Source organism: Glycine soja, chromosome 4 (genome assembly GCF_004193775.1).
Source record: "Glycine soja cultivar W05 chromosome 4, ASM419377v2, whole genome shotgun sequence".
NCBI lineage: Eukaryota > Viridiplantae > Streptophyta > Magnoliopsida > Fabales > Fabaceae > Glycine > Glycine soja.
Genome location: NC_041005.1, coordinates 41,433,249 through 41,449,407, shown reverse-complemented (window position 1 = coordinate 41,449,407; position 16,159 = coordinate 41,433,249). Strand labels below are relative to the sequence as shown.

At 35.1% G+C, this 16,159-nt stretch overlaps 1 protein-coding gene across 1 annotated transcript; it reads right to left on the bottom strand.

The window, feature by feature from the left end:
• Positions 1-1,736: 1,736 nt before the first annotated feature.
• Positions 1,737-3,577, bottom strand: LOC114409708 (thioredoxin-like 1-2, chloroplastic). Its single transcript, XM_028373274.1, has 4 exons — positions 2,950-3,577; positions 2,672-2,854; positions 2,368-2,532; positions 1,737-2,281 (listed from the first exon to the last, which is right to left on the bottom strand). Exons 1-4 carry the CDS (start codon positions 3,172-3,174, stop codon positions 2,039-2,041), a joined length of 816 nt encoding a protein of 271 aa, XP_028229075.1. The 5' UTR covers positions 3,175-3,577; the 3' UTR covers positions 1,737-2,038.
• Between the last annotated feature and the right edge of the window lie 12,582 nt (positions 3,578-16,159).

The window sequence follows — 16,159 nt, the reverse complement described above, 5'->3', positions numbered from 1 at the left end:
TTCCCTCTGGTATTTGGGAGGACCTCTCGATGGATTTTATCACTCATTTACCATGCTCCAAAGGTTTTACGGTGATCTTTGTCGTTGTCGATCGATTTTCTAAAGGCGTCCATCTCGGAGCTCTGCCATCTCAGTTCACCGCGTTCAAGGTAGCTGTTTTGTTCCTTGATACTGTGTGTAAACTCTATGGCCTGCCCCGTAGTATCATATCGGACCGCGACCCCATTTTCGTGAGTTCCTTTTGGCGTGAACTATTCCGATTGAGTGGCACCACGCTCCGCATGAGCACGGCTTACCACCCCCAAACGGACGGTCAGACCGAGGTCATGAACCGTACCATTGAGCAGTTCCTTCGTCCACCATCGACCCACGGAATGGCATCGCTATCTCGCCTTGGCGGAGTGGTCCTACAACACCTCCGTCCATTCTGGCACAGGCGTCACGCCTTATGAGTTCATATACGGCAAGCCTCCTCCCTCCGTTCCCCAGTACTTTCTTGGTTCTTCCCCGAACGACGCCGTTGATAACCTCCTCCTGACCCACGAGGAAGTTCACACAGAGCTCGTCCGCAAACTCCTCAAAGCTCAACATTCCATGAAAACCATGGCTGATAGACTACGACGGGACGTTCAGTATGAGGTGGGGCAACTGGTATACGTACGCCTTCGTCCTTATCGGCAACTCTCCGTCCGCGAGAAGGCTCACACCAAGCTTGCCAAGCGTTATTTTGGTCCATTTCGTGTTCTGGAGCGTATCGGCAGCGTTGCTTACCGTCTTCAGTTACCTCCGGGGTCCAAAATACACCCCGTTTTCCATTGTTCACTACTGAAGCCCCACCACGGCCCCCTGGATTTGCAAACGTCTCCTCTTCCCCCAGACACCTTCCACAATAGCCCTATTCTTGAACCACTCACTATCCTTGATTGGCGCGTCGATACTACAACCACACCCCCACGAAGTCGGTCTTAGTTTAGTGGCTCGGTCTCACTCCTGAGGACTCTTCGTGGGAGCCTTGGGATACCCTTTGCCGTGATTATCACCTTGAGGGCAAGGTGATTTTCCCAGGGGACGATATTGTTAGTCTCAATGAGAAGGCTCCAGAACCCACCACACCTTCTACACAACCCAGACGCTGCAGTACATGCCCTAAGCATCTGAGGGACTTCGTGCAACTAACTATAGTAATGCAGGAGAGAGAATACATGCATGTGGTTAGTCATGGGTTAGTTGCGATACCGTTAGTGTTGCGATACCGTTGTAACCGTATCTGGACGTTGAGTGATAGTTAACACTCAGCTGAACTTGTGTATAAATAAAAGCTTTTACGCATTAATGAAGAAGAGAGAAGAATCATTTTTACGTAAGATCTAGTATTTTAGCTCAGGAGGCGCCTTGCCCTCGAAGTCTAGGCCGTACACGGGTCCTCTCGCGCACAACAAAGCTTGTATTAAGTGAATGAAACTAAATGAATGTACTGATTTGAGTAATTTCCTAACAAATTACAAAGTACAAACCTAAATGAATAACGCCAAATTCATATGTACATGCAGATTACTTAATTCAGGAAGCATCTTCAGTTTCAAAACTAGATCATCATTTTATAGAACTTAACATAAATCATGCCTCTCAAATAATAGAAGAGGTAGCCTTCTCATTAAATGTGAATATAGTAAATCTTCTTTTCTCCCTCAGAATGAAATTATTTTGAACAAGAAACTCTGCCTAACAATCGATCGTAAAGATTCAATGAGCCATACCACTTTTAAGATGATTTAGAGAACTATTAAAAAAATTCTGAGAGGGTTCAGATACAGAAGATAGTATCCCAGCAGCACTTGCAAAATTGTAGGGCTCAAATCCAACCAAAATAATGTTACAAGCCCCTCCAAAAAAAAATAATAAAATAATAATTTACAGAAAAAATAAAAAACAGTAAATATTTTAGGAAAACAAATTATATGGAACTGCTTTACTCCATTATAATCTTCATTCTGTAAGATGGCAAAATAAATGCCCTACTAGCTAGTTTGAAAATAAATCAATATATAGCATCCAGCATAATTCCCCTGCTATTACTTTCCATGCTCCAAACCCCAGAAAAATCATGGCTCTCCATAACCAAATCTTCCAATTTCCCTAGCTTAGGACATAGTAACGGAGAAGAATTAATTTCACCAATAGAAGCCAAAATTTTTAACTCGGATTCTTCCAAACCTTTTGTTGGACCAAAACTACACCGTTCACTCCCATGCTTTGCCAAAGCGTCCTTAAATTTCTTGATCTGTGAAACAACATATTCATATACATAAAAATAAATTTTGAAAAAAAGACAAAAAAAAATGAGAACTGTATCAATCAAATTCTTACAGTGGCATTGGTACAGCTGAAGCTACAAACTCGACCCTCCGAACCTCTATAGAACCTGAAGAAGGGTAACACGTGAATTCGTAAACCGTGACACATTGTTTTCAGTTCCTCGTAATTGACTTTCAGAAAGGTTGCATTTGGGTACAATTCAGCTATTTGACAGATCTAGTCACGCATGATGAAACCAAGTCAAATATTGTAACAAAAAACGAAAAAACTAGCAAAAAAAATGAAGAATTTTGTTAGTAATAGAAAATTTTAAGAATATGATTTTTCCAACACCAAACAACAAAAACAAACATACCTTAGGATGAAGGGCTTTGCAGCCTCCACAACCAGGTGAATAGAAATCAACCACAAGCAATGAATCGCCAGCGTTGACCAAAGAATGGACCAGTTCTTGTGCTGAATGGATCTCAATCATATTAGGCTTTAGGGTCTTCTTCCACCACTTCAAAGCCTTGCTAACACAAATTGTTGCTTGTGCCTGAAACAAAAAGGTAGAGGTTCAAGATTAAGAGAGAGAGAGAGAAAAAACAATAGATTTTGGTGAAATACCCAGAAAGCAAAGCTTCAACATACATGAACAGGGATATTACTGGAGGATTTTGAGTTGCAACATCCTGAACCCTTTTCATCAAGAGAAATGGATTTTCCCATGAAAGCATTACTCAAAACAGAACAACCCCATGATTTAACTTTGCCAGTTTTTGAAGGACAAGGCACTAAAGCCCCTTTGGTTCTGGAACCAAACATGCTCTCATTCAAGTCAGGAACACGGAAAACACTGTTCAAGGAACACGCCATGATTAGTCTGAACTCTGAACGAAACGATCTCGTTGATCAACCTCAAATTATGAGATGAAAAAGGGTGTCTCCAATGATACTAGTTTCAGCCTTTCAGCTTACGGATCATATCAAACCCAATTTTTTATTTTTTTTTCTGATTTGGGATCAAAACAATGGGTTGAAGAGTGAAAATTCCAGCTCTGCAAAGAAGCCAAGAATGTTTAAAGGACTAAAAAACAAAAGGGAACAAAAGGGGTCTCTTGCTATTCAATGGATAAAAGCTAAAAGCGCAAGATTCAACAGACAAAAAAAGTGTTATTTTCTTGTGAATGCTTCCAAACTTAATAGAAATGTGGTTGGTGGGGTCTTTTCTGGGTTGGCGTTGCTATCCGTGTGACCGTGTCATTGTAAAAGGTAAAGAATTGACAAAAAATAATGATGCTTGTAAACTTTATCCATTTTCATTTCATGGAAAAAGAAAAAGTTACTAAAAACGAAAACATTATCCACATCCACGTTATCCTTTGCATTTATTAAGGATAATTAACACCGAACTTACGCAGTGCCTGCACTGCTGCAGGTTGCGTTGTTCCACGTCATGTCACATGCTGCGAGTCTCTCTTAAATGGATAAAAAATTTAGGCTAATAGTTGGTTTCTTTATTTTCTGAAATTTATATGATTTTAGTTTTTTAATTTTGTAATTAAGATATTTTTATTTTTTAAAATTTATAATTTTAATTTTTTTTATTTCAATTAAGACATTTTGATTCCTATTTTTTTTTAAAATTATAATTTTAGTTGCATGGCCAATTTCAATTGTTAATTATAATTTATTTATTTTTATAAATTAAACTTATTAGTAATTAAATAAAAAAAATTATTGTGTGCCTAATAGACAAGGATGTGTCAATCATTATTAAAGAAGTACACATGTTAGGCATTTGAGATTCATCATGGGAATTAAAATTACAAATTTTTGAAAGGAGAGGACGAAATATCTCAATTAAAAAATGGGGAACTAAAATTATTATTTTTTTAAAAAAGTGAGAGGTCAAATGTCTCAATTAAAAAATACGATAACTAAAATGGTGAATTTATGAAAATAGGATAAAATTGCATTTTAGCCAAAAATTTACAAGTGTTAAGTTACTATTTGGTTTGATATGGTTTGTGATTAGCCGATTACGATTAGGCTAATTTTGGAATTTTTTGCTACAGAGCACACATCTTTACATGAAAGGAATTATATTACTTGGATTCGACAAGCCTTCGTACTCAGTGGTCAACTGAGTTGGCTATTCGGATTTAGAGAATTTGACAGATATAATTATGGTACGAGGAAAACTCTAACTTTTACTAGAAAGATAGAGATATCCCTTAAAATTGGATATTATTTGTTATTATAGGAAAGATAAGATAAAATCATATTTTTCCTTATTTACATTATCTTAGAAGGAAAATTGAGATCTTATCATCCAATTTCACCTCTATAAAAGAGAATCATCAATGTTCAACTAAACCAACTCTTAATTCAACCTATATTCTAATACATATGTAGTTCTATTCCGCTAACTTGAGTATCAGAGTGTTTTTGCAAATACATCCCACCACTGTTCATGGAGAAGCTCATGGAGGAGAACCATCGTGAGGAGGTTCTACCAAATTCGGTAAGAACATTCAATGCCTACCATAGGGCTCGAACCCACTATCACAAGGTTAAGAGCCTTGGGGAACTTATGAAGTACAACCATATCTTCCTAGTAGGAGGGACACATGAATACTGTAACACTTCGAACGAATCACACCAAAATGAGAGGAATCTAGAAATTATACAGGTATAGGACTATATAGTTGACAATGACTTAAAGGAATTAATTGGTACTATCTATACTAACAAGATACATCTACTTTTTGGTAGCCTATCACTTAAAAACTCTACAATTAAGCGTGTTTGACTTGGAGTAGTTATGAGATGGGTGACCTTCTGGGAAGTTTCTCAGAAAGTATGTGAATGAGAACAAAGCACGTTGAAAAGTCTCATGTTGGTTTGTGGGGATAGTCAATGATCTTGAGAGCAGTCAAGCGATATTAGAGCTGGTAGTCAATGCCTCGAAATGGGCTATGGAGGCTTCTGTCTGGTAGAGGGTTATGACAAACAATAATGTTGAGTGAAGTGTCACCGTGTGAAGTGTTGTAATGCGAGAGTCACCGAGAAGTCAACAATTAGGCGTGTTACATGTACCACATGTTTTGTGATATCCTTATTAGGGGAGGAATTCCATTAAAAAGGAAAACGAGTTTCTCCTTGCCGAGTAAAATTATTCGGCATAGACTGGGCATTGGGACGAACTCTAATAAAGTGACCCTTAAAATTTTATAAGAGGTCGTATACGTGTCGATAATAGCCTATCCGAGAATGTCGATAAGAGAAACCTAATCCCCCTTTTTGTTTACCTTCACATTATAGTGATGAAGGAATTTGGAAGCAGTAGGAGTAATAAAGAACTCATCATATAAAACATTGAAAGTACATATGGTTGCCCAGACATTCAGATGCAACTAGGTGGGGGCAATTTTAAGTTCTTGAAAAGCATCTATGTCAAACTTATCAAAAGGGATAATAAGATGTAGGTTCGACAATAGAGTAGAATACATATATATAAAGTGAGTCTCGGTCGGATAAGCATGCATAAGGACACATTCACTAGCAAGACAAAAGTTGATGACCATCACATCTGGTCCATCGATGTGATATAACTCAATGGACTTAAGGAAGTTAGTAATCACATCCAGACCATCACCATCTCTCAGTATCTTTGTCTCATTTCCATATAAACCATAATTCATCTTGTTATTCATACCATACATGATTGAAGTATTAAAATTCTACCATGCACTTTTTGTCTAGAAAATCACAATTTCATGATAAAAGCATAATTTAGAAGTAATTTTTCCCATTGACATAAAAGTTCAATTTTCAAAAACTCTATATGTTTCTCTAAGTTTTCATGCATTATAAATCCATTTTTGGAGTCCTAAAGTCCCAATTTCAGCCCCAATTTCATTTTTCCCGAAATAGTGCAAAATCACCCTAAAAAGGTCCAAAACTTGATTTTTTTACATAACTTTTGCTACACAAATCCAAATCCAACAAAATTTATATGCTTTCCTAGGCTTTTGGGTCAAGGAACCCAAGTGTTAACTCATTGGAAAATGAACCAGTTTTGTCTCAAGTAGTAAAACTTACTCGGAAGTCCAAGTGTTGAATCCACGAGGACTTTATTTGTACTTGAGTTGATGTATACCTAATTTTGAAGCAATTGATAGAGTAAAAAGAGATAAGGAATTGTAAATGAAAAATTAAAAGGGCAAAAGTAAAAGATAAAAAGACAAGAAAAATAAACAATGATTTGAATGTGAGAGATGAATTCAAAATTTAAATATGTTGGGGCCAAACATGCCTAACTACCCTTGATGCAATATTAATGTGTTTCTCTATTTAATGTTATTTCAATTTCCACCTACATCTACTAAGATACTCAACCCTGATCTCTCACGTTGAAGAGCCTAATTTATCAATTTTTTTCCAAATTCCTTTGTAGAGATAAAACAATAAATTGCATGAAGTTTAGATATGTAAGCATGGGCTAAATAATACCACTCTATCCTTAGCAATGATTTGTTTAGATGCCCTTTCCCAATTATTTAGAAATTAAACATTTTCCAATGCCTAATCCCTAAATAGATGCATGGATGATCAGACCACGACAATGAAAATAAAGTGTTGGAAAGAAACAATAAAAATTGGCATTGCATTCAATAGATAGTAAGGAAATATTACATTACAAGGGCATTAACTGCTAGGCTCCCAACACTGAGGGTTTAGCCTCTCATTGCCATGAGAGACTTTACACTTTAGGGGCTGATGTGGATAGAAGAAGAAGAGGGATGGATAATGTAAAAGTAGGGGAGAATGGTTAGAGATGGAGGGTTTCCCCTATTTGAGAAGCTTAGGCTTTAGGTGTATTCAATAAAGAACTCTAAGTCTCGGAGTGCCTTTCTCCTTTGCGTCTTACTCCTTTTATAGGCCTAAGGTGGCATAAAATTTATGCGACCTAGCACTAAGCGCACCCTTCTGGGCTTAGCAGGGTGATCACAGGCTAAGCGCGACAATGTCTGGGCTTAGCAAGGTGATCACTCGCTAAGCGTGGGATTCACGCTAAGCCAGCCTTTGGGCTTCTTCGTGGACCTTCTACGCGCTAAGCTTGAGTTGCCGCTAAGTGAGAAGATGTGTTAGGCTTGTCTTGTGTGCTAAGCGAGCTGTCCTTATCTTCAACTTTTTTTTCTTATTTTTGCATCAATTTTTCCTCCAAAGCACTTGTAATTTCCTTCTTTTGATCCTGATGGTCAAAAATTAAAATGATATTAAAATCCTCATTATTCCATTTAAAATAACAGTAAAGTAAAGGAATTCTAATCATTTTTATTCAAAATTGGCTATCAATTAAACTTAGATTTCATAGTTATCACCAAGTTTGGCATCCAAAACATCAAATAAAAAACACAACAATTCCAATGGCGTTGATAGAGGAAAATACAAAAAATACACAACATAAAAATTAAAGCTCTACCTATTGCAACCATACATATACCCCAAGGATTTGGAAAAACTTCCCCTTACCTTGGTTCCAAATATCTACATGCTTAAAATGGAAAAATGGACCACCCACTTGTAGCCCTTGAGAAACTCTACCACATATAAAAAAAAATGCAAGGAAAAAGGAAAAGATTAGAAGGAGAAATCCCAAGAGAAATGGGAGAGAGACCTACCTCTCATAAACCAAGCACCAAGACTCCCTTTCTCTCTCCTAAAAATTTGCCACCAAATCCTAGGGTGAGGGGTCTTACTTATATAGAGGCTTCAAAATTAAGTCTAGGGACTTAGTCATTCCCGAAATATTTTTTTGAAAAAAAACATTTTTGGACATGTCTAAACATTATATTTTAATTAATTTGAATCCAATAAACAAACCATATTGTCACAAATAATTTTATGAGTTCAAGGCCTTTGGAATCACTCAAATCCATATTTAAATGAATTTTCTATCATTAAAACACTAATTATGCTCAATAAATTAATTATTAATGCATAATAAAACACTTCTTTGAAATAAAAAGATGAAAGTTATTAATTATAATTAAACTAATTTTATCAAGGATAAAAATAATTTTTAACTTAAAAAATCACATAATTACAAAAATATCATTAATGAGAAGATTATCTTACTTTGACTTTTCTTTGGCTGGTTGACTGGATGTTGACCAAGGCTTTTTAGGCTTAAAACACATCTTCTTAAACTTAGAATTAAAATTCTAGAACACTTATCCATTCAAGTATATCACACACACACACAAATTATTTCATTACTTAAAATGCTATAACATTAATTATAATTCAAACGTTAGCTTTTTTTTTACTAGAAACTTTTCAAGGTATGAAAATTGGGATGCTACACCTCCTATGGCTTTAGTACGACCTCTACAATAAATAAAAAAACTATCAATGGTTAACATTATTAAAGGAAAAATTCAATTGAGTCATTATTATGCTCCTTGTCAAAGAGAACTCATAAATAGCACATAATACAACAAAAATCAAAAGACACACAACCCAAAATTTTCGCTAACAATAATATCTCTTCAATGACAAAAAATCTAAAAGAAAAAAAAATAATCAACACAACAATGCACAAAGAGAGAAGAAATATGAGGGAAACTCAAAATAAACAAAAAAAAAACATTAGTTGTTAGAAGCTGTATACGACGACACTCCTTCCCTTTCTTCCTCGTTTCCTCTGTGTCACTTGACCCTAGCAGCGACACTACCGTTTACACGACCACCATCATCATGCCCTCTTTCCCTCTTTCTTGTTCTCCTTTTCTCTCCCCTTCGTGCTCTCCTCTCTTTCCTATATTTCTCCTGCGACAATGACGCTTGCTCCGCAATGATAGCGGATTTGCATCTAGAGGACATACAACAACTATTTGTGGGAGCTTCTAGATTTGAGATTTGATTTTATTTTGTTTTCCTTGTGTTTTTGGTATGCATTTTTATGTTTTTGGTGAATAAAGGGGATAGAGATGATGATGTTGGCATCGAGAAAGAGAAAGAGAGGAAAAGAGGAAGAAAGAGGAAAACAGGAAAAGAGAGGTGAAGAAAAAGACCGTCTCTAGATATAGAGGCTGAAGTGAAAGGTTGTTCAAGAAGGCACTACAATACACGAAACTAAAAAAAAGAAAATAATTTATCACAAAAAATTTAAATCCATTAAAATAACCTATTGACCAAGTTGCCCTTCTCTAATCCCAACCATTTAATATTTTATCAATATATCCAATGGTAACAAACACTTCCTCACTAGTGAGGGAGTAACTTCACTACTTCGCGGTAGAAGTCACCTTTGTTCCTACAAGATAAGACTATGAATATATATTTCATAAGACTATTCATATAATGAAACACTGTTTATTGTGATCGTCTTACTAAGACAAATGTTTTCTTCTATCTTATAAAAATGTGCATGGTCTTGTTTGTCCTATTAGACTTATTTCCTTTGTTTCTTTTATGAAAACACTTATTATCTTATAAAAGTTTGTTTTTTTGTTTAATCAAAACACTTAGATCCTACTCGAGGTGGTTTCTCATTTTGAAATTTTTAAAACTCAAAATCAGTTTTAGTTTTGAGTTGAGTTTTCATTTATTCTTTATTTTTAGTTTTTAAAAAGATGTTACAAATTAAAGATAAATAAAACGATTTAACCATTTTATCTTATCTCGCTCTACTATGAAATAATGGCGGTGGCAAAGGTAGAGGGGTGGGAGTGGTGATGGTGACAAGAATGACACTAATGGTGGTGACAGTGACAATTGTGGTAGGGGTGGAATTGTGGCAACAATGATGCTGGCTATGGTGGTGGATTGGTGATGGTGACGATAGTAGCAGTGGAGTAGTGATGCCAGTTTTAAAAACCCAAACTTACCAGGTCAGACCATGATCTAAAGGTCTGGCAAGGTCGAGTTACCTATCGAACCAACCATGCACTAACCTGAGCAAGGTCAAGCCAAGAGAGGAAATGTGTTGGGTCATGTGAGTCAATTAAGGTTAGATATAAATTTTAATTTTTTCTAATAAAGATCGGGTCATGCGGGTCAATTAGTGAATGCTGGTTCAACCATTGACCAAGTGGCCAAATTCCTTGACCTCATCAATCACCCATTCAATTTTTAAAATTATGGGGGGGGGGGGTGAAATAATGACAACGACTACAACAATAACGATGGAGGTGGTGGTAGTAGTGGAATAATGGTGGTGGTGGTGGCAACATTGGCGGTGGTGGTGGTGGTGACAATGGTGGTGAGGTGAAATAGTAGTAGCAGCGACAACAATGAGGATGGAGGCATCGAAATGTAGACAGTGACAATGGTGGTTGTGGAAGTGACGGTGGTAATGGTGGTGGAATGGTGGAGGTGATAGTTGTGGTGGTGGTAGTGGAGGAATGGTTGTCCTGGTGGCGGTGGTGGAATGGTTGTGGAGGTGGTGGTGGTGTAGGTGGCAACAAGGTGTGGTGGTGGTGGAATGGTGGTGATGGTTGCGGTGGTGGAGGCAGCGACGATGATGGTTGTTAGAATGTGTTTTTTAAAACTAAAAACCAAATTCACAAAACATTGTTTCTTAGTTTTGTAATAAATGTAAATTTGTTTTGGAATTGAGTTAAAAACCAATTCAACTTCATTTTTATCGAACGCATTATAATTTAAAAATTATATTTAAAAACTAAAAACTTACAACCTTTCTGAGCAGGACTTGGGAATTTAAAATGTCCTCTACCTTAATAGTTATCAAGGTCATCATATTGGAGGGTGTTCATAGATCAAGGTACATTTCTTTTCATATGAAAGTGAGCCAGTAGGATTTTATAGAGGACCAAGTCCAACTCTTGAGATATTTGGAGACCTTGCTTTCTTTAGGAGATGACGAGGAAAAAAGGATGATTACTATGGAACTCTTGATGGTAGACTACTCAATCTAGTATTGTGTTTTTGAGCACATTTTTAAGGAAAATGGATCCTATGTAGGCTCACATCAAATTATTTGACCAAATCAAAAAATGATTAAAACTAATGTAAAACAACCCGAAATTCATGGAGAAAAAAAATATGATCATCTAAAGATATCTGGTCTATGAATTTCCGTCCTCTTCATCCTATGTAGTATACAACAACTCAATATAATAAAATCTAATCAATATGTATTTGTAATTCAAATTTACTTATTTTTATTAGGTTAAATTAATTTGTAGGTCCTGAACTATTTGACAGTTTTTAATTAGGTTTAGAATCCTTAAACTCGTATTTATTTTTTAATTGATATTTTTGTCTAATTATCACTGGAAAATTAACCATAAGGACATAATTAGTCCTTGAATCTTGTATTGTGACCTTTACAAGTTTACAATGAGTATTCTTACATTTTTAGGTCAATACTCTCACCTTTTCATACAAGTATTCTCACTTTTGTAGGTTCTGAAACTAGTACTTTTAACCAGGTTCTTCAACCGACATTCTCACCTTTGTAGGCCTACTCAACTTAAGTATTATTTCACAAACCCTTTAGGCATCATCATGCAATAACCTTGTTGTAAACTCACACAGTTGACTTAGATAATTAATTTTCTATAACAATAGTTAGAAATAAGGTCTGAATTAGAAAATAAATACAAGTTCAAGGACTTAATTAAAAAATAATAATTCAAGGACCTAATTAAAAATTGTCAAATAGTTTGAGGATCTATGGAGTAATTATGCCTTTTTATTGTCTAATTTCATGGGTAAAAAGATCCTTTTACTTAAATTAGTACATCTAATTCCTTTAATAATTTCTAACTTGGCTAAGTGGTGAGAACAAAGATTCCGTAGGAACTCAAATTTAATGTTCTTACCCTAAGGGTCCGTTTGATTCGCAAAATTTTGGGGGACAAGATAAGACAATTCTAGATATTTCATGTTTGATTTTAAAAAACATCATGAGACAGGGTAACTTAAATGTTGATGGACAAAACAAAATCTTCATTATTTATTACCCTGTTAGTCATGTGACAATGTTTTATTTATAGTACAAACTATTCAAAAGACCAAAAATACCTACTATTTACCTCTCTTTTCTCTCTCTCCCACTCCCATTATCTTACCCCACTCTTATTTAAGTCCCTTTTTTTAACCTTCACTTTCTCATGTATGTGTTACATTCACTACTAGAAAATAGACTTTCAATATCATTTTTTATGGACATTCAACATCAGTTTTGAACCGATGTTAAAATTATCGTCATTAAAAGTATCATTTTTAACATCTATTATGAAAAACCAATGTTGAAATCCAACATACAACATTGGTTCTCTCTAAAACCGATGTGGTATAGTAGAAAATAGACCAAAAATAAGATGCAAAAACAACATTTGTTTTGAAAAAAACCGATGTTATTACAACATCAGTTTTGACCAAAATCGATGTTTTTTTTTGCATTTTTTAATTATTTTGTCTATTTTGTTAATATTATCCAAACCTGCAAATTAAAAACAAAACCAATCTAGAACCAATCTAGACAAAATAATATATTATATTCAAATTATTATTGAATAAATATTGTCAAATAAGAAACACTAGAAGTGGTGAAACAATAATCTCAATACATGAAATCATCTATAACCTAAGCTAAACATAAGTCTAATAATTGTAAAATTTCTTAAACATTACTTAGTGCTTCATTTTTAACTCTTAGTAAGCATTTTGTACTCTCAATGCAAATTTTCTTTATTCCCTCTGGTTCTAATGGTCTTAAATAAATAAAATTCTACATGATATAATAAAACAAAACTAATCAATGTGAATAATAACAATTATAACAAATGAAATTAGTTATAAAGTAAAGAATTACCATTTCTCAATTATCCTCGAAACTTCCTAGGACTATGGTTCACATCTAATGCATGACATAATAGCCGCACTTGGTGTTCCCTTTTTGCTTATTACACTAAATTCAATATGATGTTCAAAGTTATTCCAAAATTAGTGTACAAAGTAATAAAATGTCATTTTGAAGTGAACAAACATTGTTTAAATGACTTACTTTAATTGGAATCCATTTAAAAGTTGCCTTGAATTTACTTCTGTGTTTATCGTTGAATCCCTTCAAAGCACTGATTAAGAGAAACATGCATGTATATTGTACAATTAAAATATTGATGTCAAATACTAATGATAAAGTAAATGTGTTACAAATTAAAACTGACTTGTTAACCATTCCATTCAAGTAGTTGTCGGACTTATTGTGCAAGGAACAAAACCAGGCGACAACATTGTCCTTAGGACATATAACCACCAGTTGCTAATGCCCACTGCATTTGAGAACATTAAGTTATTATAATGCATACATTATTTATATTTGTTTTTTTTTCTTTTCAGTTTTACTTACTCATTAAAGTAGGCTCCTAGGTAGACATCTTTTTATGAACTCTACATCCATTTCTTAATATAATCATCAAATTCAAATTCAAACTGTGATTGCCCATATCTTTATATGGGTTGTGACTCAAGGAATCCATACATAGAGGCATTCCCTGGTCGCAGACTTAACTTATTCATATGCCTATTTTTGTTGAAATAAAGTAAATTATGCATCAATTTAAAACAATCAATTAGGTCATGGTTTGTAATTTAAATTTACTTACATAATCTACAATTGTATAACAACAATATTCAGATATTGACCACCGTGTGCTATTTCCCAAAGATCTTTATGCTTTAAGGGGACATTATCATTGTACACCCTAAACATAGTTGCATCCCACGACACCTGCATAGGCTTGAGGAAAAGTTGTGGGATCATCAATGTCATATGATATGAGATCGTCATCATGTTCCGGCCTATCAACAAGCTTTGTCAATCCCTTTGGTACATGTTTATCCTACACAGTTAATAAACATAAGTCAATGATAGTCAACACTTTATTTGTAAGAAATCATTTTTTTAATAATAATAAACACAACAAAAAGGAAATACCTTTTTTGAAAAAGGTCGTACAAGATGTATTGGCCAAGCAAGAAAGGTGTCAAGGGTTTACCCCACTAACTAAACCTCTTAAGTGGGTAAAGGGACGCAAGCATCAACATCTCGAACTATCTTGTGCAAACTGTTCTTCCAGGGAGTCCTACAATCAACAAAAGATGAAATTGTTTACGGATTATTGTTGTTATTATATATAAAGACAATTGACACTAAAAATTAACTTACAATCCTATCAACAATTTTGTGTGTCGCCTTAGATGTCATTTAACCTGATTTTTTTTTGCGAGCCATCTTCCACTTCACGTGTCGTCTAATGGGAGATAAAGGATCAATGATTTCTTTAGTGCTCCTAGACTGGGTTGCCTGCTCCAATCTTTTTTTTGTTTTTCCTCTATTAACTTTTGTTCAAGAAAATCATAACATGAACGCTTGAATCAGGTTGTTGTCTGATGCACTACAAAAGTGATCCGAATCAGCATCAACACTCACCCCATTATTCTGCATGTTACTTTTATCATCCTGTGACTTGGTGTAGAAGGAATAATTGTTAATATCATATCCCTTCCATGCAGGGACATTGAGATTTTGCACAACAACTAACAATCTTAATGTTTTGGAAGCACTGTCATCAGCAAAGATTGATTCTCTAAACTAGTTAATGAAAGTTCTATTGTGCTCTTGCAACACCTTTATCATGTTCATTTTTGGGTGAGTAACTTTGAGAATTTTTTTGTGACTATCTATGTACAGAAACACCTTTGTTGTGCTGTTTAATATATATAGATGCACTTCTAAGACCTCTTCTCGAGTCATTGTGATAATATTGTATCATCGTGTACCCTTACCTCCCCATGTCCGACCATGACGAGTTTGAGGAATCCCGACAAATTTAACTGTTTCAATATACTGGGAACAAAACTCAATAGATTCTTCAGCAACATACCTTTCAACAATGGAAGCTTCTAGTCGGTATTGATTCTTGGTATAACCCTTTAAGACCTTCATGTTCCATTCAACTGGATACATCCATCGTAAAAAAAATAGGACCACACAATCGGATCTCCTTCACGAGATGAACAATTAAGTGAACCATTTTGTCAAAAAATGATGGAGGAAAATACATCTCTATTTGACAAAGGACAATGGTAGCTTCATTCTCCAAATCATCCAATTGTCGAGGGTCAATGACTTTGCTACAAATAGCATTAAAAATATGGCATAAACGGGTTATAGTGACCCTAACTTTGTCAGTCAAGATACCGCGAATCGATACAGGTAATAGTTGTTGCATTAACACATGATAATCATGAGACTTCAAGCCGAACAATTTCAGATCATTGACATATACAAGGCTCTTGATATTTGAAGAGTATCCTTGTGGGGCTTTTAGACTCTGCAGACATTGACAAAAAATTCTCTTCTCTTGTGAACATTGTGTGGCAGGCTGGGGGCAGATACATTCGCCGATCGTCTTATATCGGATGCAACTGCTCTCGTATACCCATTTCAACGAGATCTTGATGACACTTCAAACCACTCTTTGTCTTGCCTTTAATGTTAAGAAGGGTGCCAATTAAATTATCACAAACATTTTTCACCACATGCATCACGTCTATGCAATGTCTGACATCAAGATCAAACCAATATGGAAGATCAAAGAATATTGACCTTTTCTTTCATATGTTTGACCTGATCATACACTTCTTTTCCAGCTAATGGTTTCGGGGCATTTTCATTTTCCTGACTCCCATTAAAATCTCTCTTCAATCGCCAATATGGGGATACGTTTGAGAAATCTTTGGTGCCTGGTATATACTATCTTCCTTCCCTATTTAAGTTGGATAAAACTTGTATTTTTCTCACAGGTAAGACATG